Source organism: Pelobates fuscus, chromosome 8 (genome assembly GCF_036172605.1).
Source record: "Pelobates fuscus isolate aPelFus1 chromosome 8, aPelFus1.pri, whole genome shotgun sequence".
In the NCBI taxonomy this organism is placed as follows: domain Eukaryota; kingdom Metazoa; phylum Chordata; class Amphibia; order Anura; family Pelobatidae; genus Pelobates; species Pelobates fuscus.
In genome coordinates this window covers 161,057,216-161,082,195 of record NC_086324.1, presented here as the reverse complement: position 1 = coordinate 161,082,195, position 24,980 = coordinate 161,057,216, and the positions used below count along the sequence as shown (strand labels likewise).

General features: G+C 41.7%; 2 protein-coding genes across 2 annotated transcripts in view; one reads left to right on the top strand and one right to left on the bottom strand.

Annotated features, from left to right (window-relative positions):
• CORO7 (coronin 7) overlaps positions 1-24,980 on the top strand; it is a 107,557-nt gene that overhangs the window by 44,770 nt on the left and 37,807 nt on the right. The window lies entirely within an intron of this gene.
• On the bottom strand, positions 4,152-23,697 carry VASN (vasorin). Its single transcript, XM_063430565.1, has 2 exons — positions 23,271-23,697; positions 4,152-6,902 (listed from the first exon to the last, which is right to left on the bottom strand). Exon 2 carries the CDS (start codon positions 6,889-6,891, stop codon positions 4,915-4,917), a length of 1,977 nt encoding a protein of 658 aa, XP_063286635.1. The 5' UTR covers positions 6,892-6,902; positions 23,271-23,697; the 3' UTR covers positions 4,152-4,914.

Here is a 24,980-nt window from a genome sequence, read left to right as displayed (position 1 = left end):
CTTACTCCTCCATACCATGTTGGCACTCTCTTACTCCCTTATACCATGCAAGGCACTTGCAACTCCCTTGTACTCTAAATAGCACTTATTGTGCTTAAAGTGATCCTTTCCCTAGTGAGTTAGCAGTCAGTCCCCTTTCCCCCCAATTCAACCCCTCGAGACAAGATTCCATGTTTCCCACATGATTTGTACCACGGCACATGGACCCAGCGTAAAAGGGTAGGACAAAAAGTTGTTGACAAAAGTGACAAATTCAGGCAGTGCTAGTAATTGGGAAAACCGTCAATGGCCAATTTGTAGACAAACATTAATGCTGACAATTATTTATTTTTTAATTTACGTTTGCATATAATTAATCCTCATCACTGAAACAATAAAACAATATTTGATCAGGCAATCATTTCTAAACCTTATCTACAAACACTCACATAGCACCTTTAAACCCCAGTCCTCTTACTGGTGTGCCATCATTAGTGTGTAGCTATTGGCTGTACTTCCTGCCACAGTGACCGTTGTCCCCCCTCATTCCCTCTCGGATATTTGATGACTTACAAATAAGTAACAGCACGTGAACACAGTTAAATGAGAATAGATTACCATCTCAACATTCTGTGACTTTATTTCTAGAGCTTGTTTGTTTGGATTCCTGAGAAAGCACGGACAGCTTCTCTAAAATGAGCTGATTTAAAAAATAAATAAAAAAATTTTTGTGGATATTTTTGTTTTCAAAGGAAGTATTTTCTCTTCAACCAAAGTTAGATTGCCTGTGATTATCTGGCCGGAGACGGTATAATGTTTAATTTACTAACTAACTCTATGTACTGATTGTCCCTTCGTTTTCAGCCATTAACTCATTCCTTTGCACTGGTCTCTCCATAGGCACTATATGTTTTATGTGTTATCAAAGTATCCGTGGAATACACCTCAGGTTATGATGCTGTGGACCGTACCTCTGGTCATTCTTAAAGGGACACTGTAAGCACCATAACCACTGGAGTTTTATTGCCGTGTTTTACTTTCTCATATATTTAAATAAGAGCATCAGACTGTGAGGCGGATTTACTCTGCAATCACAGCTTGTCATTGTCCTTCATATTTGGATGAATTTTTACAGATAATGGAGAAGGAAACTTTATCTCGGTAGCAGCAGAGGGGCCAAGCTTTAAATGGTAGGAGAGTGAAGTTTATTTATTTCTTTACAGAAAACAGGGAGGTCAGAATCCACACTCTCGCCGGAACTTCCAATAGGTTGCAGTAGTTATGGTGCTTAGTGTCCCTTTTGATCAGGAAGTAGAGTTCCTATACCCACAGTTTATGGGACACAGTGCTGACGTCTCTGCTTTAATGGCATCCTGTTCCTATCGCTGTGCTGACATCTATATACCGGTGTGTACATATATATGTGAGTGTCGTGAGTGTGTGTGTGTGTGTATATATATATATATATTCCTTAAAGGGTTACGCCAACCAACAATATATTGTTATATTAAAACTGGATTTGGTTGTAGTAATCCCTGCAGATATGCCTTCCCCATGATTTAAATAAAGAAAAACTTCTCCTGGCTTCCTGCTCCTCACTGTAGGGGTAGTGATGTCACAGAAGGAGGGCTTGGGCAGTTTAGGAAGGGATGGGGGGTTGGCGCTTCCATTGCTCGTCTTGCTGATGACAGACTCTTCATATACTGATTTAACATTAGCCAGGCTGGATCTCTGGTTCTGGGCTGGCTGATGACCAAAGTCCTGCAGCAAAGTACTTTGTCTCAGTTTGTGTAGACTCCAGTACCACAACTACTTCAAAACACTGACGTTGTTCTTGTGCTTGAAGTACATATTTGATCACTGTATCTCAGTCTCACAGTCATCGGGCACTTCCAATGGCATCATAGGACACCGTCATTTTACATGAATCCTATGTAATAGTATATGTTAATATTGTGTCTTTTTGTTGGTTGTTGGGGGTACTTCTCTGGTAAAAAGCTGTCACTTGCCATCCGTTCAAATCTTGTCTGAAACGGTCCTCAACTGAGCAATTGTACATCCTAACCCGGTGTTCTTCTTCATTCCATTTTGCAAATCATTTCTCTCTTTCACCTCAGATCCATTCTCCATCTATTTTTCTTTTTCACTTTTTTTTTTGTGTGTGTGTTTTTTTTTCTGTCTGCTGCCTCCATCCCCCACTTAATATTCGGATAATATCTCTCTCCCTCACAGAGAAACCTTTCTTCCCTTGTAATATAAAACATCCCCCCAGGATGCACACACCTGCCCCCCTCCCTCCAGCTTGCTCCCCGCACGCTTGCCACAGATTAACTCAGGACCTCCTGCCCAGTCCTTATAATCACTTCCAGATTCCCCCCTCCCCCCTGTGCAGATCTCCCCCATACACAAACACACACCAGAACTCTGCCTGTATATATTTAGTCCAGGCAATCATGCTGAAATTAATCTGCGTTCTCTAGAACAGTGGAGATTTAATTTGTGCTTCTTTATGGCTTCGATTTTGGTGTAGGCATCGGAATTGCTGTGTTCCAATGCACCGCCTGCTTAGATACTGTCTCAGGCGTGTTCTTCAGCACTGAAACATAAAAGAAGCTTCATATAATAAACACCCTTTGAACTGACATTATTCCCATTCAGAATATATCATTTCAGATTTTATTAGGATATGAATTCTTTTCATAAAGCTTTCTTCTCACGTTCTCTACTGCCTACTTGAGAACGACTGTCCTGCCCTCTATTGATGATATCCCAAGACATCACACGTGGCCCTTCCATAGAAGAGCTTAAAAATTGTCGGGAGGTAATCTGAAATATTGTACAAAGTTTTAAAACTAGAGCAGTCACCATGGAAACCAATGGAATCCGCAATATTCCGTTGGTGATTGCTCTAGTATTACAACTCATGCAGTTTGTTAAAATTTCCCCCCAGTGTTGATAGGCTAGGGACAATCTATTCAAACGTGATGATCTGCTTCTTATAATAGATGGAAGTTTGGGGATCTGTAGATTGTCTCCTCCACCCACTGCACAGCCCGATTCACTGGTCTGGTCCTCTAAGACAGTGGTGGTTAGCCATCACAGCTCAGTGGTTTAAGAAGAAGAGGTTTCAGCGTGGAGAGTTTGCAGACCAATGTCTCTCTGCCGTACTCTGACATGGTAAATGACTAAGCAGAAACCTCGGTTCCCCTTTGGGGTCCCCAATAGCCCTCCTTTTCCATTCGATCTGATTACTCCAACAGATGAGCAGATATCTCAGTTTTTCCCCTCACTTGAGAGGTAGGAAAATATGAAAGTGAGATTTTTGGCAGACGTGAGAACTCGTGACTGGTCCACAGAGTCTTCCAAGTGTCTGCACGTCTGTGTAAGAAAGTTACCTAAAGACCATTAACCCCTTGCGATCCAGTAGCTTTTCATGCCTTTTTCAAACATCAGGAAGACATGCCAACTCCTACAATGCTAAATCAGTTGAACACACACATTAGCACAAAGTATTCAAGGACCGGATTCATCATTATATACTCTGCACAGTACTGTGAGTTTAATTGCCATGGAGCTCTGTGAAATACTCCTGTACACTACACATTACTGTGAATTTATTGCTGTGGAGCTCTGTGATACATGTGTATACACACTAGCATATTACTGCAAATGTAGCTTTAAGAACCACTGTGATTCTCTCATACCAATGAAACATTCTTTTTCAAGACTTTCTTGAAGAAAGGTATACCATATAGGTAAATTTCACAAACTGAATATGAATGGCAAAATAAAGGCACAAATAAGTGATCTGGAAAAAATATCCAAGGCAGTCATGCACACAACTTGGCTATTGTTGCCTCATGTTTGCAATGTGGATTTAATTTGCGAAAACTCAGAACTTGTTGAATAACTGCATGCTTCAAACAGGAGACATGGGGCAATCGAAATACTTATTTTATAGTCTGTTATAATATTATAAATCAATTATAGACTTTTTAAATTAAGTGTTTTTGGTGTTCCTGATGTGTGTGTGTGTGTGTGTGTGTGTGTGTGTGTGATTGTATGTGTTATCACATGTCTATGTGGTTGTATTGGGTACCTACCAAGCACAAATCAGACTGCAACCCATCACTCTTCTAACATAAACTCAAGGATAACACACAGCCGGAAAATGTATAAGAAGGATTTATATTTATTAAATGGTGGCTGGCCCTCGATACCGATCATTATACATCGGCCCCACTTTGTCCAGCAAATGGGGCCTCGGACCCCACCAAACCAAATTTAGAACATTTCATTTTTCAAGACTAGACCACCCTTGACGATAATTTCTTTATATTCACATATATTGTGGCCTTATCATTCTTCAAAATATTCCCTGGTCTGCAAGAGATTAGGAAATCTCCCAAGTCAAATCTGGGGGTGTCTTTCGCACATAGCAGTAAACACGTCTCTTTAGTTTATGTTTATGCATAGTTTATGTGATCTAGTTTTTTTTCTCTAAATGCACATTTATTTCACTTGTCATGTCAGAGCATGGATTCTTTGAACCGTTATTCTTTAACTGTGTTCCTGCAAACACAATGTCTCTGCAACCCTTTAGAAGTCCGTAAAGCATAGAAAGTAACAAAACATCTCCTTATGGCAGTGTTATCTACCATCTCCAAATCAGTACCGTTCAGTCTCTGGGTATCACTTATTCAGTTGTATTCCACCCAGAATTACTAGACTTTGTAGATGGTAAGAACTGACCCCTCCTTTTTATATATGGCTGCCCAACTCACAAACAGCACGGCTGTCTTCTCGGTAGGTCTCACAATGTGTCCAGTCTTTTATGTGGAGGGAAAGTCGGTATTTTTGTGGATCTCTGCTCGTTCGTGGTAGAGTTCATGATCCGTGAAAAGGTTGGTGTCACTCAAAGCATCAGTACCTCGCTTAGAAGTATGAGTGAGGTAACCTACCCACAGATGTCTCATTATTATTCCCAAGTCTTGTAGGATCCACAAGTAACTCATCTGACTCTAAGCATTTTCTCTCGGGCCCAACTGGACTCTCAGACAGTTTTTTAAGCTCCCCCTTGCCTTCCAGACTCTTTTTCACACCTTCCATCTCGAGAGGTCCACCCTCCTCACACGTGTGTTCCTTACCCCTCCGTCTCCTGGCATAGCATACTGCACTTGCCACAGCCACACATAACAGAATGCCAGCAGCCACGGCAGGCACTAAAACAAGAGTCAGGTTGCTATCTTCTGTCTGGTTGACATGGGCAATATACTGTGGAGATTCTCCTGTAGTATGAGCCTCTGTGCACACTTCTTGTTCATTACTACCGTCTCCAAGAGGTCCTAGACACAGCCAGTATGTGCTGTTAGGTGTAAGGGCTCTAACTGTGTATTCAGAAAGGGTAGGGGGCAGCCTGTACTCCTGAGGTCTCCGGTCTGCACCAGAGAAGTTTCGAAGTGTTAGTTTAATTCCTTTAATGTACTGTTTGCTTTTACTGTAACCTTGAAGATCCACTTGAATGGAGGTGCCAGTTACGTGCAGAATTTTTAGCTGTACGGAAGGTTCGGTAAAAACAGGTGGGGTGATCATAGCCATCTCACAATACACACCATAGAATCCAGGGAGGCACTCACATGCCACTTCCCCATTGGGGTAAAGGCTGCAAATGCCATCATTTAAGCAAGTGTTTGGTGGACACTGCAGGTCTTGAGCAGTGACTGATGGCGTGGGCTCTACTTCAGTCTGGTGATGGGGATAAGTGGTAGTGGTGAGTAAAGTAGTTGGTAGATCTTTAAGTAAAGGCTTTGTAGACTTTGGCACTTCAGTTGTGGTGCTAGGTGCCATGGTGGTTGGCACAAGGATTGTTGTTGGAATTGGACAGCCATACTCAGAATCCCGTAACTGGTTCAAAATTTTGCCAGCATTCTTTGGAGGAAAATGACAGCGAGTTTCTTGTGAACGTTTTAGTTCAATTTTAGTCACCTTTATCCATTCTGCTAACCAACCCAGTAAACACACGCAATTAAAGGGATTTTGAGCTAGAGTTAGTACACGGAGGCGAGGACATGAGTGGAATATTCCCTTTGGCAGAGTACGAAGGTTCAGACCGCTTAAATCCAAGGTCTGTAGTCCTGGTAAGTCTGCAAAATCATCAATTTGCAGCTGTGAAATGCCTGTATTGCCAGCTAGATTAAGCTTTGTTAGACCTCGAAGACCCTGGGGAACCTTGTCCAGTTGATTTTCAGACAGGTCTAGTTCATGGAGATTTCTGAGGCTAGTAAGCAGATCGTCCGGTAACTCCTTCAACCCAAGACCAGCCAAGTGAAGAGTCTCAATGTTGGCTGCATTGAAAACCCCTGGTTGGATAGATTGGATCAGATTGTTGCTTAGATCAAGTAGCAGGAGCTGAGGCAGGGAGAATGCTGGAGGCGCCACCAACTGATTACCCTTCAACTTAAGTTCCAACAAACTCTCAAGGCCCTTAAAAGCATCCGGGTGGATGCTATGAATGCTGTTTTCATTGAGGTAGAGCCTTTCCAGGCGGCCCAGCCCTTGAAATGTGTCTGCAGCAATCTCCTTCAGCTTGTTGGATGAAAGGTCTAGGTTACTGAGATTGCCCAAACTCCTGAATACTCCACCAGGTAGACTCGACAGCATGTTGTGTGACAAATCTAGAAGCTGCAGATCCAACAGGCCAGAAAAACTACCCTCTTCTACTGAGCTGATTCCATTCTCGAAGAGATACAGGCTTACAGTGTTATGGGGTATCCGGCTGGGGAAGTTGGAATTCTTGCGGTTAAGACAAAAAACAGTCTTTGGTTGATTGCACTGACAACCTCCCGGACAACCTTCAACAATAGTGATATGTGCAACCATCAGCAGAATAGTCCATCCCAAAAGACACTGCATGATTTCAGCCACTGCAAAGAAACACAAAACACAAGAACATAAGATAACAGTATTTAAAAAAAAATAAAAAACATTTTTCTTTTTTGTACAAATGATGCATTGATGCAATATTGACTATATGTCGGAAGTGCTGTAGAACACTGTAGTGTATTGTAAAAGTCCCGTGCAGCCAATAGGAGATCATGAAGATCAAGAGTCAGTCTTCTATTGGCTGCACACTTTTTGCTAATCTGGGCTCCTTTAACCTTCATTATTATTATTATTACTTATAAAGCGCCAACAAACTCTGCAGCGCTGTACAATGGGATCAGTCTGATATTTATCCTGGATCATCAGATTATATACTGTTCTCCTATCATCCTTACTGTTTCAATAACCCACAAGGGGACAGGTAAGAGCTTTGCTCAGCCGTGGTTCTAAAGTCCATTGTCCCCTGGCACAAACTGGTAAAATCCTTGGCGGAACATAGTTTGGATAAAGCCTGTTTTTAGATAATTCTCTCTAACCCATCTGTACACAGTGAGGGCACCCTTTAAATCTGCTTGCCGTCAGGATTTGAGCAACGCCATTTAACACTTTTAGTGCCAAACGCCAGGGGCATTGTACTGAAATGCTTTATCTGCATGAGCGAACAGTTAGGTAGCCGGCGGTGAGGCGGTTAATTTGAACGTCAGTCTTTATCATTTCTGTGTATTGACCTTTCACCTCTAGCTTAAGGAAGCCTTGTGCCTGTTAGGCCATGCCCTCTATGTATAAACAGAGTCTCTCTGGTATGCAGATCTCCCCCCTCCTCCCTTTTCCTGTCTTCTAGTTTCATAAAAACTAAGAAGGCATGGGCCAGGTAGGTCACCCAGCTGCAAAACCAGGCACACATCACCCCCACCCCACCACAAAAATATCATTTTATTCCAGTCTTCGTCTGTATCAAAATCCTTGTACCCAAGAGTTATCTACAAGAAGAGATCCACTTTAACCCTGGCTGTGCCGGGCTGTGAATTGCCAAGTCTGTTATAATTATGGCATTAACTTTAGGGGCTAGTTCGCTAAACAGTTTGCTTTGATGAACGGCCGTCCTATTTGCAAAAGTGATGCTAAAATTATACCAGAGTCAAAATTTGAAAAATATGCAACTTGCCTGAATTATATTTGCTTAACCCCTTAAGGACCAAACTTCTGGAATAAAAGGGAATCATGACATGTCAGACATGTCATGTGTCCTTAAGGGGTTAAAGGGACACTTTTGGCACCATAACCACTGCACAATCCTGTGTTAGTCACTGCTTACTGTGATTCAGAACTGCTGACTCCTCTTTAACAAATAATTTGGGCAAGCAATAAGGAAATGAAACTGCTTTGATTGTCCAGGGAGACTCCCCATCCTTTGTCAAGCTGCTTGAAAATATTTTGACAAGAAAAACAGACTGCACCCAACATCTCCTGTGAACTATAACCACTACAATGAATACGCTGCAGTGGTTATTGTGTTAGGATTATCCCTTTAAACTGTATCACTTACACTCACCGCAACTCACTATTTATTAAATAAAACTCTGTTTAAATTCCTTAAACTGCCCACTGGGTAAATATAATTCACTAGATTTGAGGTAGGATTGCAGCATTATAATAATAATTCTCCTGAATAATTGCTTTTGTGTAAATGGACAATCCATTATTTATTTATTTTGAAACATGGGCATGAATTGGCGCAACATTTTAAATCTCTGGGATTTTTTTCAGTGTACCGGGCTGCATTTTTGAGATGCCACGTCAACCTGTACCACGGTAGCCCTCGCCAGCGTAACATTCTGCCAGTCTGGTAGAAACCGGTAATAAGGCACTTTCTATGGTGTATGTGGTGTGTTGGTACCTCACTCACATGCAGTCTATTTTTTCTTTCTTTTTTCGTCTAACAGTTTGTTCATTCTCTGAACTGGTGACGTCAAAGAAAAATTCTGCAACAATATATTCAAATACAAACCCTGATCAGAGCTCAAAGTCTCCGAGCAGTGAACCAAATCAGGATTTGCTTCACCGACTCCAGGGGTAAAACATTTTTGCTTGACTGCTCCTTTAAAATATTAATTTTTAATGTTATTAAGGCTATGTTTTCACTGTACCATCATCGCTATTATTATTATTACTGGTATTTATATAGCGCCAGCATATTCCGTAGTGCTTTACAATACTATGAAAGGTGGATGTGTACAGTAATGCATGACTTAAAATTGTCCATAGAACACAGTGGTGGATATCCAGAGAATCATACAATAGATCGAAAGAGTGATGCAGAGAGAGATATAGATAGACGGAATAATGAAGAATTATTCTCTGTCTCTGTTTATAACTCCATCCAGAGATGTAAAGGGCATTGTATCTGTGCGTTTCTGAGCCTGTACAGACAGGGTTAATGATGGGGTCAGTAAGAGGCAGGTAATATTCTGAGGAATGTGTGTCTGGGAGGGGGGCAGAGGTAACCATACACAGGATAGATATTGCAGATTGTGGAACATGTAGATGATTTGGGGCGGCTGCTAATTCCGTTTAGAGGGTGCACGTCTGGTGGGTCTGTGGAGTATGATCAGAATAGGGGTCCTGTCCTGTCTGCTGAGGTAGAGAATAGCCTATTTTGTATTAGGATGGCAATAATCCGGGGTTTTGGGTTATACAGGTAATAACACCTTTCTTGTGGTGGAATATTATTCCCATGAGGCCCAGACAGCCCCTATGTCCCTTTTAGTGGATATATTCAGCAAGTGTATTGATTGACTTCACTACCCTTTAGAGCAGGGTTCTCCAAATGCTGGCCCTCTATATGTTGCTGAACTACAACTCCCATGAATCTTTGCATTAAATAGATAGCCAGGGTATAATGGGAGTTATAGTTCAGCAACATCTGGATGGCCAGAGTTTAGAGATCCCCGCTTTACAGAAAAGTAAATGTCTGTCCAGCCAGAAGGAATGCCCTAATGGGGTCCTGTGCAGATAAGCTGTACAGCCATATAGTCTCCTTCCTGCCCTGGGGAGACATGGACCATCTGCAGCTGCTAAACCTTGCAGGCCAATACATGCTGTACCTTCTGGTCTATACAGCGAGACCCTCCCTGCAATACACAGTGCTTTTATACCTCATCTCCTTTAGATTATAAGCCCATTCCTGCAGGGTCCTCGGCAAACTATTGTTCCTTTCGAAATGTGTTGTTAAATTGCGTCTTTTACAAGGTAGCGCTTTAAAAATGCCAGTAATAAATGAACATTGTGAAGTGCTGCGGAATAAGGCGACGCTATATTAATGCCAGTGATAGGAAACTCTTTACTTTCCTGCCTCCACACACAGCGATTCACAGAATCAGTCATATTTTAATTAAACCAAGCTGGTGGCACTTTTTGCTCTCTAAGGGGTAAATCGTGCCCATTGGAGCAAAAAGACTATTTTTTTTTGCTAAACATCTTTACTGTAATAAGCGATACATTGAAAAGAGCTGCCCTCCCGTATGTAGCATTCAGGTGCTGCTGGAATATAATCAGGGAATCGAGAAGGAATCCCAAAAGACCTTCTTTGATTAGTTAATATATGTCCCTCCCACAGCATATGCATGCTGTGTACTAAAGGGATCACTTTTCATATGCTGCCCATCAGCCTGAAGTAGTGATGTGTGCCCAGAAAAAGATTGTAGATCTGACAGTCCTAGCTGCAGCCTAGATATGTGACCATGAAATGATCACTGTATTTAAATAGTTTTCTGTTACAGCACCGTTCAGTAAACAGAATTTACAGCCATTTAAAAAAAAAAAAAAAAAAAAAGTATTTTGGATCTTATACTTCACAATTTTTCTAATTAGCTGACAACTCTACGTTTAGTAAATAAACTCTTTCAAACCAGCAGAATATTGCAGTTGACCATTTTGAGTCCGCTCTGGAGCTTGTGTGGCCCCCATGAGGACTTTCTGTGGCCAATAAACCTCATAGCCTTCTTATTGCATTAGTGTTTTAAATCATATTCATCTGAAAGACCTGCAGCCCACCCTTTATACTCTCCTAAGGCTGTAACTGGCATGCACACAGCCACCCGTCGCACACAGCCACCCGTCGCACACAGCCACCCGTCGCACACAGCCACCCGTCGCACACAGCCACCGGTTCGCACACAGCCACCGGTTCGCACACAGCCACCGGTTCGCACACAGCCACCCGTCGCACACAGCCACCCGTCGCACACAGCTTGACATCGCACACAGCTAGTGATAGCACACAGCCACACTTCACACACAGCCAGGGATTGCACACAACCAGTGATCGCACACAGCCAGACCTAGCACACAGCCACCCATCACACACAGCCAGGTATGGCACACAGCCACCCATCGCACACAGCCTGAAATCTTACACAGCAAGCCATCGCACACAGCCAGGGATTGCACACAGCAGCCAGGGATCACACACACAGCCTGACATCTCACACAGTAAGCCATCGCACACAGTCTGGCATTGTACAGCGTGACATCGCAGACAGACAGTCATTGAAACAGCCTGATATCAGACAAAGCCATGGATTGCACACAGCCTGACATCACACACAGTCTTGCATTGCGCACAGCCTTATATCGCACACAGCCAGGTATTACACAGAGCCAGGGATAGTAACCGGCCACAAATGAGCAGGAATCACAGAGCAGAACAACAACAAACAACTGCAGCAAGCTTGGCTGTATGCCACAAAACTACTGTACCCCTACTTCTCAGCTGCTGTTCTGAGTAAAAGGTTGGGTAGGAAGAGAATGTGTTAACATGATGGACTAGAGAGGTCGTTGAACCATGCCCTGTGTCCCCAGATAAGGAAAATAAACTCTGGGGCAGTGACATAAGGGACAGATCATCCCAATGTGAGAGAGGCATAGCTCACTTTAACAACTTTCCATTCCTGAGTCTACAGCATGATATATTTACCCCTCCTTATCTAGTGACCTGCAGATGATCTAATTTTTACCCCTCATTATCTAGTGACCTGCAAATGATCTTGGTTTTACCCCCTCATTATCTACTGACCTACTGGCTGTCTCAGATTTCCCCTCATTAGTTAGTAACTTGCAAATTATCTCACATTTACCCATCATTAGCCAGGGGCCTGTAAGAAATTGCACTTTACTGTTTCTATCTAATTCTCTTTTGATCAGTCCACATTGCCCCTTTTAAATACCATCCCTAAAAGTAAGAGCATTGCTCGATGTTCGATGGTTTCACACACGTGACTTGTCACATTGTCATCATGTATATAGCATTCAAATGCTGCAAATTAGTTCCTTCTTGTAGCGTATGAATTCTACAATCTATTGGGAGCATTTTTCATGTGACACTCACTGGCCTGTAGAAGTGATACAGGGCCCTGGTGAACCCAGTAAACACTCCTTGGGTAGCGAAAAAGAAAAATCCGATTTAACCCATCCTTCCAGTGGAATCTCCTGAGTAGCAGATGATGAGTGCAGCTCATTGTCACCTTTGAGCACTACCCACTAAAACGTTTCAATCTGTAAAGCTATTGCACATTACACAAAAACGCTCAGCATCTGCAGAGTATTGCGTAATATCCATTCTCGCTAAAGGACATTACAAGCACGAAAAGCATTTCTCAACTTGCTGAGCTTCGTTCGGCCGCACTCTGCAGAGCATTTCACAATAGTTCAACTTTGCAGAGCTCAGACAGAAGACCCTCTTTAGCTAGTCTTGCTCAGTGTGTGTCTTCAGTCCTTTACCTGCTAGTAGGGCTACCAGATCGACTGTGTTTTGGTAGACATATGTCAATTCTTTAAGCTGATGGGCAGTACATGAAAATTCTGCCCTGTAGTATGTTGTATTCATAAGCTGCACAAGGAAAATCAATGAGTGTGGTGCTATCCTACAGATAAATACCATTAGACTCTCTTGACTCTTACATGGGAATTCTGTACCATAAGCACTTTAGCGCTCACAGGGTAATCCCCTAGTAGTGAGAAACATTGCAAATTCAAAGTAAATGTCATCTTAAAGGCCAAGGCAGCCAAACAGGAAGGATTCCCCAAGTAAGGCATGCTTTAGTTGGGTTAGTTTGGCCTTAAATTTGAAATTCGCTTTGAATTCTCAATTAAGTGAATAACATTGCCTGTGATGGTTATTGTGCCTACAGTGTCCCAATAATGAATGTATTCCTTCCTAGCAGCACATGAATTCTGCAAACTATAGGGCAGAACAATTCATGTACCTCCCTTCAGTATGTGCAAGTGATCTGTTCAGGAAAACATGATGGATCTACAAAAGGGGTAGTCAGTCGTGATTCACTGCATGCGTTAAAGGGGATGTAGTCCTCAAAATATGGAGTGCCAAAAGTTACCTATCCCTGTTCTAGAAACCCTAATTGTATCTGTCTCCTTTGTATCTTTTACATGTTTATCTCATATTGAAGAAGGAATTCCTAAATACGTGGAAAAATATTTCCATACCGTGTAGCGCAAGATCGTGGCACGTATACTTAATTAGAATTTGTAACATACAAAAGACCCTTTCATCGGAGACAAATATGCATTTGCAGCTATAGCTTCCTCTTACTCACAATCAAGCCATTGGTTCGATATTGCCGTGGGCTAAATATTGCATAAACCTGTCTTATGTTCATAATAAAACAAGAACTTCTCAAATGGCAATACAAAGCCTATTATTGGCACTCCAGAACTGCTTCCAGAACACAGCCGTGGCTCTGATGCAATCTCCCATTGTCAGATTCCTAGTGCAGACTCCAGACAGGTAGATCTACCTTTTAGCAACATTTGTGATTGTGTATTTTGGCTTGGAAAACACAGCAGTCTAATGTGTTCTTTTGTTGTTTTTTTTTTTTTTTTTTAATAATACGATGTGTGGAGGAGGACAAGATTTGAATATCTGTTGCTTAGAATGATTGGGGATTGACGCATGGGAATAATTCTGCTTTCTTGTACGTCAGTTTAACGGAATGCTGTCTTCTTAACTGTGTTTACAGCGAGGATGTCAACTCTATTACAATATGACCTTTCTCATCCATCTTGGACTGGGATAAAGCTTATAAAAATGTCCTTTGCTCTTAGTTGTTTATGTTTTCTAACCCATAGGAGTGACCGCATACTCTATATTATATACATTTTTTTTCTACCAAAATTAAATGCTGATGTAAAGGTAACGAGAAAAGTACATTTTGATTGTGAATGGCAGCTTTTAAAAATGAATAAATATAGTAATTAAGTCATTTGCTTATGGTGCGACATCATGATATCGCATAAAAAGTAAAGACTACGATTTAAAAACCCTCTTTCAATTTGGATCTATACATTTCTTGCAGTTCTGCAAGTACAATATTTTGGTATTTTTTTGATTATTTAGCAGTTGCAACATCTTTAAATGTTTAAATTATGCTGAAAAACACCATCAAATGGGTGGTGGTTGGGGTCACACCTCTTGATTCCCTGCCAGAGTTTAGATATCATTCTGTTGCTAAAACCATTATAGTTCTTGCACTACTTGATATACCTCTGATATAAACGTGTCCAGTATTGCAGAATTAGACATATTATTTTATACGGGAGAGTGTCATTTATTTAGAATTTCTGGCAAACTGTCCCTGTTGACGTCACCAGCTGAGGACTATGGGTAACTGCGTACAAATGTCACACAATAGTGTCTGCATCCTATCTACTCTAGTGAAGGGAAGCAACAAGACTTAAAGAAAAATTCAACAAACTGCAGACCAGGAAGTTTACTATACAGATATAGAAACGCCAGAACAAAAGATTTGTAACTGGGACAAGGTGGGGGGAGAAGGGGGGCGACTGCTCTGAGAGTAAATCTGAAGAAGCATTTAAAAGACAATTAGTTTGGATTTCCTCCATAGCTTCCCAGCAGAGAAGGTAGGCAATTGGGCCTCACATAGTAATAACAAGAATTTAAATTTAATAATGGAAGTGGCTTTGTTGCCAAAATGTGTCACTTGAAACACACCAGATGTTTCATATTTGTTTAATTTACTGACTTACAGTATTTGGAACCCACCACCCCTGCTGGTGACATCATGTATAGTTTCCGGGTCTGTTGATAAATTCTATGAATGTCACAGCTGATGTTACCAAGTCACCCACTATGGCTTTAGACGCTGATGGCCTTTGCATCCGCTACTCTGTGTGTATATATATATATATATATATATATATATAAATATAATGAGGAAATGTACCTCGAAATGACCCAATATTATTAGTATTTATTATTAATTTAATGGCTGTGCTTTGGTGAATTGGTTGGGATAACAGCAGCATTTCATATAGGTTAACAATTCGGGAAGACGGTTCTCCCATGTCTTGGTAAGACTGCCTTTGAGCACGCATTATCCACGAAAGTCCAATCCTACCATCCCCATTAAAACAGGCCATTACAAACTAGACACTCTGGCTTGGAATGATGAGAGTTAGAGTCCAGGCCGGCTGACTTGCTAATTGTTTTGTGCAGCTGGGACAAGATTGGGGAGCGGTTTAAAATGAAGTCACTTTATAGTTACTGTAGCAGCCTAGATCATTTCACAATTCTCATTACTAAGTGTGTCCTATTTAAAGCAACTTTTTGTTATTGCTAAATTCCCCTTACGCCTTTACTTATAGTTCTGAATCACTCGGCTTGCTGTAAAGTTTGGCTTATATTTTGCTTTTAAACAAATATGCTTGGTCTGAAGGCTAACGTTGATTTTCTTTTTTGAGGTGGGCCACAAAAATATTTCTGTATGGCTGTGGTCAAACTACAGCTCCCATGCTGCTTTGCAAGCCTAGAGGGCCAGCCAAGCATCATGGGATTTTCAGTTTTAGCCACTCCTCGTTTACAGTATTAGAAAATTTGAGAATTTGGGGGATGCACAATCAAATGCACCGCTGCTCTTATCAGCTTTCAAATTCTTCTGTATTCCTAGTTTGTCCCAGTGCTGGCGATCTGATTGCTCGGTAACATTTATATCATCCTGGCTGAGGTAGATGAGTTATGGTAATAAAAAAAAATTTCAATCAGATAGAGCACTAAGGATTGTTTGGCATTATCTATGACGTGGACTCAATATATTGTGTGACTGCATGTGTCTTTGTCTGAGTTTGTTTATTACTATCATTTGGGGTTTATTTACTAAACCGGGAGATCGGCACACATTTTAGACAATAATATCTTGAAATACAGCTGAATTGGATTATTTTGCCATTTCCATGTCCTTTGTCAACAAATCCTGATGTACTGAATAGCCTTGTGTGTTTATACTGTTTATCTGTATGTTGGTTGTTTAGGTCTTTCCAAATGTGGTTTGCATATCTCTTATATATCTGTATGTCCATGTATTATTTTGTCCGTGTACCTGTCTGTCCTTATAGCTGTCTGGGTTTATTTTTGTATCTATGTGTATGTCTGTTTTTGTTTGTTTGTGTATATCTCCGTTTTTGATAATCTGCATGTATATGTTTATTTTTGTTTGTGCGTGTGTAAATCTTTGTCTCTGTGTGTATGTCTGTTTTTGTTTATCTATGTGTGTGTGTCTGTTTTTGTTTATTTATGTGTGTGTGTGTGTGTGTGTCTACCTGCATGTCCCACATTCTCCTCTGGGGAGATTTTACTAAGCAGCGATCGCATTCCTTTGCCAGAGAACCCTGTCCGCTTACCATGTTATTTTAAGGAGCTTATTCATCAAATTAGGCAAATTACTCCCTGTTTAAAATGAGGCCCTGGCTTTGGTATTTGTAGACCATAACATGCAGATGACTTCAACTCTCAGAATACTGAGCCGACTGGATCTTAAGCAATGGCTGGCAAGCATTTCCAGTTGGAGATTTTGTTTGCTCTCTTTGACCTCTCTGCTTTCCATGCAGAAAGACCAAGTTGTGAACTAATAGGTTGGACTCCAACTCTTACAGTCTTCTCCCTTACAGTCTGCATAGGTGCTGGCTGAGGAGGATGGGACTTGTAGTTTCCCTGACAGGAATATTCATCATTATGTGGACCTCCAGCTAAGGAATACTACTCCCATTATGTCTGTACAGCCAAGACAGTGACATGCAGCATTGGAGTTGGGGAGTTGCATTCCATGATGGCTGTAGTGTCAGCAGTTACCCGTCCGTTTTTATGTCTACACAGGGTGAGGTTTCTCTACTCACCCAAAATCAATTCTGGGCATCTCTTCACACACTGCCTGCCACACCCAACTTTTAATTGTGACCACTCCCCGTGGTTCAGCCGCAGAGACTGGGATGAGATTCAGATTTGGCAGCTGCATTATAGTACCCTCCCCTCACAAAAATAAACCGTGTGCTCTAAGGAGAGGGAACACTGCCTGTCTGACCCCTGCTGTGCTAGCTGACTGTGTGTGTTATCCTGCTAGTACTGTCTGTGTGCGTTATCCTGCTAGTACTGTACTGACTGTGTGTTATCCTGCTAGTACTGTACTGACTGTGTGTGTGTTATCCCTGCTACTGCTGTACTGACTGTGTGTGTTATCCTGCTAGTACTGTACTGACTGTGTGTGTGTTATCCCTGCTACTGCTGTACTGACTGTGTGTGTTATCCTGCTAGTACTGTCTGTGTGCGTTATCCTGCTAGTACTGTACTGACTGTGTGTTATCCTGCTAGTACTGTACTGACTGTGTGCGTTATCCTGCTAGTACTGTACTGACTGTGTGTGTGTTATCCCTGCTACTGCTGTACTGACTGTGTGTGTTATCCTGCTAGTACTGTCTGTGTGCGTTATCCTGCTAGTACTGTACTGACTGTGTGTTATCCTGCTAGTACTGTACTGACTGTGTGTGTTATCCCAGCTAGTACTGCACTGACTGTGTGCGTTATCCTGCTAGTACTGTACTGACTGTGTGTGTGTTATCCCTGCTACTGCTGTACTGACTGTGTGTGTTATCCTGCTAGTACTGTCTGTGTGTGTTATCCTGCTAGTACTGTACTGACTGTGTGTTATCCTGCTAGTACTGTACTGACTGTGTGCGTTATCCCAGCTAGTACTGCACTGACTGTGTGCGTTATCCTGCTAGTACTGTACTGACTGTGTGTGTGTTATCCCTGCTACTGCTGTACTGACTGTGTGTGTTATCCTGCTAGTACTGCACTGACTGTGTGCGTTATCCTGCTAGTACTGTACTGACTGTGTGTGTGTTATCCCTGCTAGTGCTGTACTGACTGTGTGTGTGTTATCCCTGCTAGTGCTGTACTGACTGTGTGCGTTATCCTGCTAGTACTGCACTGACTGTGTGTGTTATCCTGCTAGTACTGCACTGACTGTGTGTGTTATCCTGCTAGTACTGTCTGTGTGCGTTATCCCTGCTAGTACTGTACTGACTATGTGCGTTATACCTGCTAGTACTGTACTGACTGTGTGCGTTATACCTGCTAGTGCTGTACTGACTGTGTGCGTTATCCTGCTAGTACTGTCTTTGTGCGTTATCCCTGCTAGTGATGTACTGTCTGTGTGTGTTATCCTGCTAGTACTGTACTGACTGTGTGTGTTATCCTGCTAGTACTGCACTGACTGTGTGTGTTATCCTGCTAGTACTGTCTGTGTGCGTTATCCCTGCTAGTACTGTACTGACTGTGTGCGTTATACCTGCTAGTGCTGTACTGACTGTGTGTGTTATCCTGCTAGTACTGCACTGACTGTGTGTGTTATCCTGCTAGTACTGTCTGTGTGCGTTATCCCTGCTAGTACTGTACTGACTGTGTGCGTTATACCTGCTAGTGCTGTACTGACTGTGTGCGTTATCCTGCTAGTACTGTCTTTGTGCGTTATCCCTGCTAGTGATGTACTGTCTGTGTGTGTAATCCTGCTAGTACTGTACTGACGGTGTGTGTGTTATCCTGCTAGTACTGCACTGACTGTGTGTGTTATCCTGCTAGTACTGCACTGACTGTGTGTGTTATCCTGCTAGTACTGTCTGTGTGCGTTATCCCTGCTAGTACTGTACTGACTGTGTGCGTTATACCTGCTAGTGCTGTACTGACTGTGTGCGTTATCCTGCTAGTACTGTCTTTGTGCGTTATCCCTGCTAGTGATGTACTGTCTGTGTATGTTATCCTGCTAGTACTGTACTGACTGTGTGCGTTATCCCTGCTAGTGATGTACTGACTGTGTGCGTTATCCTGCTAGTACTGTCTTTGTGCGTTATCCCTGCTAGTGATGTACTGTCTGTGTGTGTTATCCTGCTAGTACTGTACTGACTGTGTGCGTTATCCCTGCTAGTGCTGTACTGACTGTGTGCGTTATCCTGCTAGTACTGTCTTTGTGCGTTATCCCTGCTAGTGATGTACTGTCTGTGTGTGTTATCCTGCTAGTACTGTACTGACTGTGTGCGTTATCCCAGCTAGTGCTGTACTGCCTAAACCTACACTGTCTCTGACCCGTCTCTCCCCTTCCATTTATGTTTTAAAAACCATCAGGTTAAGAGTAAAATAAACGTTCGGACATGGCCCTTTCACCAGTAGATCCCCAAACACTACCCCTTCACTCTAGAATAGAGGCTTCATTCATAAAAACCTCTCTAGATGCACACCGTGTGCCGTGTATGTTCGAGCGATATGGTCAGGCGTGTGTCTGAGCGGTGTTATTTTGGCCTTTGTCTCTCTGTTAAGCTGTCCAAATTCCTTGCTTCTTTACTGTTTGATCTGCTCCAACTTACTGTCTGCCTGACTTGACAATAATCACTGTACGGTCCTGTACGTTCCTGTCTCTCTGCTTCAGCTTTGGAACGTCCATGGACTTCTCATACTCAGACAGATAGTTGTGTTTATGATCTTCAAGCGTACTGTTTGAAACATACAGAGCGGCAAACGGACATTTTTGACCTACACTGTTGCTCTGGTATTGTCAGGTTCCAAATGGTAAAACAGACACAGACTGTCAAAGAATTTCTGAATTAACCAGGGGTCAGAACAATGTATCGAAGCTTAGATGCAAGTGGTCACGAAATGAGTGGCAAAAATAAAAAGAAGGGGATTGTGATACATATGGTTAATAGGAATATGATGGAAATAAGTTATTAGGAATAGTATCGGTTTATAAATATTGAAACTTGATGTGCTTTTGGTTTTAGCTACTTTGAATCTTCCCCACGCTACGTCAAGGCCCCTTGTTGAGTTTCCTATAATGTACTTAAACGCTGATCAATCTGAGGATTTGATCTGAATGCAGCCTTGATCAGAATCAGAAAGACACTAAGCTCTCTCCCCAGCTCACTGAGCCTGATGGGAATTGCAGTCCACAACTGCTCCAGAACATAATGTTTCCTCTCTGTTAAAGGGATGTTTAACAGCAGCAACAACAACAACAACAACAACAACAACAAAGACCCCTGCTCCAGGGTGGGCCATCAGCAAGAAGGATTTGGCTGAGGCTGGTTACTGGGAGTTGCAATCTGCACTAGCTGGTAGTATAGTTGGAAGTATAGGAAGATCTGCTGGAGAGTCTGGGGGAAGAAAGACTCTCCAGCAGATCTTCTTCAAAAGAAAGAAGAAAAAGGGGAAGTTGGAATGGAGGCTAGCCAGGGGCACCTAAGGGGGTCAGAGAGGCACCTGGATGAAAAGCAGGGAATGTAACGGTGTTCACTGTCAAACCTGTGCTTCCAATTCAGAAAGCCATTATTGATGGCTAATCTGACCTGTTTCTAAACTACATTACCCACAATGCACAGCCAGTCTGCTAGAATAGAGTAAAGCCCGAGGCTGTGAGCTGGTAGAATGAAAAGTTTATCTTGTACGATAAGAACAGAGACAGACGAACACTTTAACCCCTTAAGGACACATGACGTGTGTGACACGTCATGATTCCCTTTTATTCCAGAAGTTTGGTCCTTAAAGGGTTAAACCACTTTTTGTGTCCTTTACAGATTGCTAGGACTTAAAGCATTGATTGTGTCCAGCTCTTTTCCAAGAGGTCTGCTCCCTTGCCTTTTAGCTGTGTGTGTGTGTGTGTGTGTGTGTGTGGGAGCAGAATGTGTGTCTCACTGTGTTCTTTAGTCTGTGTGTGTTTGTGCTTTGCCAGCAGCAAGTCTTCCTTCATATGCAACGTTTGGACATAAAAGTAGTTTTGTTAACCCTCTGTGATCCAGATAATACCCAGGGGCCGTAGAGAATTGATCCGGTTATTGCAAATTCAGCTGCACTGGAGATGTCTAACTGTAGAGCTATTTTTTAATTCCCCTGTCCATGTTCTACATTTCCCGGTTTAGCGAACAATACTGTGTTATCAACAGCTTTTGCCATTGCAATCAATTCACTAAGAGCACTATTCACTGAAGTGGGAATTCAAAGTGAATTTCAACTTTAAGGTTAAAATAGTTGAACCTGAAACATTCTCTAATTCAGCTATGCTTCCAGTTGAACTACTTTGGCCTTAAATTTGAAATTCACTGTGATTTTTGTGAATAACCCTGTAAATAGTTAATTGTAGTGAGCTGCAAAATTCTGGCAAATTGGCCAAACTGTTACTTGAAGCCTTTTTAGAGAATTTTCTTCTAAATCTGCCGTTTTGGTCAAAATTTTTAGATATTCCAGTTCAAATTGATGTTTAGTGAATAAACCCCTTTGTGTTATTGGGATCTAGGTGCCAGGCTGTTTGTTTCTGGGTTTTCCATTGGTTCAGTTCCATCTAGCTCTGCCCTACGTGTCTCTTGATTCTGATGGTGAGAATAGTGTGTGCCTGCGCAAACGTAATTGGTGCTCTGTTTATTTTCTTCTCAAACCCTAATTGTGTGTAATGACAGTTTTGAAATGTAGCGGACTTTGCTCCCTGCTGGCTTCGTTTGAGAAGATATACACTGTTTGTGTTTATTCACTAAATCTTCAATTGTGGAAAATTACACATTCATGGGAACTGCTCGTCGTTGGCAAATGTTTATGTAGCTGAGGTGGAAACGCAGCCAATGTGGATAATTGTTTCCTGTCGAGCTATTTCGGCCTAAAATTAGTCAAATTTGCACAATTTCTGGTTTAGTGAATAAGACCAACAGGTTTATTCACTATAGTGAGAATTCAAAATGGATTTGAAATTTAAGGCCATAATAGACGAATCGAATGCACAGTTGGCTTAGAGAATTTTTCCAGTTTGGCTACTTTAACCTTAAATTTACCCTGAGAGTAATGTTATTTGGGGGCATGTTTTACTGTTACCTTCTTTTTATGCTTTTACTGAAGGAGGAGAGAATATGTCTAATACTTTCGAATACTAACTACTGTGACTTTTGACTTTGGCCTCATAGAATTCTGTGACGTAAATATCTGCTGATGTCCATTGGTCATTTGCAGTCTTTTTATGTAGGAGAGAATTAACTGTATAAATTATCATGATAATTTTCTCCTGTTACAATCGGCGAAAGTCAAATTAGTAGGTCTTTTTTTTATTATGCTTATTGGCGTTTATAAAGCGCCCATATATGCCGCAGCGCTGTACAATTTTATAGAACCAAATGTGTGTATTCACATATAAAGCTTTAGTACATATCTAAATATCTGTGTTATGGCAAAGAGCATTCGTTGTACAGTGATGTATGGGGCTTAAAATTAATCTGCAACTGAAGGGAAACTCCAACAATCCTTAGCCAAATAATTGTGTATATGGGACGGTTGTTTGACATTGTTCATTGCGTTGTATTAAGGGTTGTTGTTTTCTCCTGTGTACATTTCTGTGCATGTGGGATTCTTGTGAAACTATGTGTGTTCCTTTCTGTCTGTTGGAATTTTCTGTGAATGTGTATGAGAATGATTTTGTATAAGCTACTGTTGTGAGTGTGTTAGCTTATGTTGAGTAATTTGTATCACTGTAATTGTTGTGTGTCTGTTCCTTTCTATATGTACACCGCTATGTGGCTGCGTTTGTGTGTGAGAGAGTTGTTTGACTTTGTCCTTTTCTCAAGTGGGTGCTTGTCTCTGTGTGTTTATTTGCGAGTGTGTGCTGTTTTGTCCCAGACTGTGTGTGTTCATTTCTTGGAGTGTGTGAGTGAGAGCATGCTGTGTGTTCGTTTTTAAATATGTAAGTGTGTATCTCATTTCTGAGTGTGTACACATTTCTAAGTTTGTGAATGTTGTGTGTACGTTTTGTTAATGTGAGTGTGTGCTCGCTGTGTGTGTGTGTGTGTTTTAATTTCATTTTTTGTTTGTTGTGCATTTAATTTCAGAGTGTGCTTGTTGTTTGTGGCTCAGATTAGCCTGTTGGTGATGGAGAATAAACACAGCTCAGTGGTATTAGTCCGGATGTAAAGCGAGGGGATGAAGTAGCTAATCCTATCGTTCTTGGATCAAGACATAGAAGCTTTTCAGGTTTATATAAAGCCTGATCAGGCAGGAGAATAATGTCAGGCATGTTTCTTACCGTGAGTGCAGGAGATGCAGGGAATCACAGGCAATCAGATGATGTCCAAACGGAATATAAAGCTGAACCTCTTCTGTCAAATCCACTTTTCCTTCATCCCCAAAACTGCACCTTTTTCTCTTTCCGTCTCGTCTGTCTGTTCTGTGTCTGTTCCGTCTTTGTTGCTGTTTTGATGCTTTATCCCCTTTCCTGTTCTCGTTACACTGTGTTTACTGATGGTTCTCACACCTTGCTTGGAATCAGAGCCTTTTCCCTTTTACTCCAAGTCTCGCTCCCTCTGTCTGTCTGGGGAAGTGATAGTTTAAACTGTTCCCTATGCTATTTGCCTGGGGCTAGTGGAGGCGTTGACTAGGACAGAGGCTGGGCTAAGCTTCCCTTCAGTGCTTGCAATCAAGCTATTGGCCTGGATTAACCCCCCTTGGTCTGTTCCCCCTCCACCTTCACCTTAAACTGACTGACCACATACCTAGCTGCTTAATCCGCTCCTCCTAAAGCTGTACTGAATCAGTGTATTACCATGCTGCTTCTTGGGTGGACAAAAACTTTAAGGAATGTAATAACGTGCAAGAGGGAGCCTTTTGTTTTATGAAGCGAGGATGGCTAGGAATATAGAACGTGCTTAAAAATTAGGGATGAAGGTGGGAATTTTTTATCACTGCCAGCATAAACCAAATATAAACGTTCATCCATGCAGGGACAATGGAATTAATATGACATCGGGGTAAGGGACTTAATTCCAACGTCCAGCTTAAGGATAGTGGGTAGACAATTTAAAATAAATAATTTGGTTTTACATAAAAAAGTGTTTGATGCATTGGGGAGCATTCCAGCAGAGTGGTTACAGAAGAGAGGAAAATATTATTATGTGTATAGTGCCAACAAATTCTGTGGCGATGTACAACTGATGAATTACCAACAGGCAGAGATTATAACATTTAGCATATCAGTACTGAAAGAAAGAGGGTCATTGAAATTAGACTAGTATGTAATATTTACAGCACTTTAAAACACCATGCCTCGCGAGCTGGGATGTGAGCTTACAATCTAATATAGCATAAAAGCAGAACTTTTCCAATTTGTGAAGCAGAGCAGATATCCCAGTTGCTTTTAATCGGTCTGAGCTTTATATGAGTGTATTAATATATTGATTGTACCGGGACCTTTAACTGAAAACTTTATTTCCCTAATATAAGAGAGTATCACAGTCCTTACAGGGTTAATAACTAAAATCAGAATCCAAAGTGAACTTCAAATTTAAGATCAAAATAGCCGAACTGGCAACATCCTCGAAGTCAACTATGCTTTCAGTTTGGCTACTGTGGCCCTAAATTTGACATTCCTTTTGAATTCTCAATTTATTTAACCAAAGTAGGACAGTTTTGGAACTGGGTTACCCAGGGTAGAAGAGTTCCAGAACCCTGAGTTACTTAATATAGGAGAGTTCTGGAACCCTGAGTTACCTAGTATAGGATAGTTCTGTAATTCTGAGTTACCTAGTATAGGAGAGTTCCGGAACCATGAGTTACTTAGTATAGGAGAGTTCTGGAACCCTGAGTTACTTAGTATAGGAGAGTTCTGGAACCCTGAGTTACCTAGTATAGGATGGTTCTGTAATTCTGACTTACCTAGTATAGGATAGTTCTGGAACCCTGAGTTACTTAGTATAGGAGAGTTCTGGAACCCTGAGTTACCCAGTATAGGAGAGTTCCG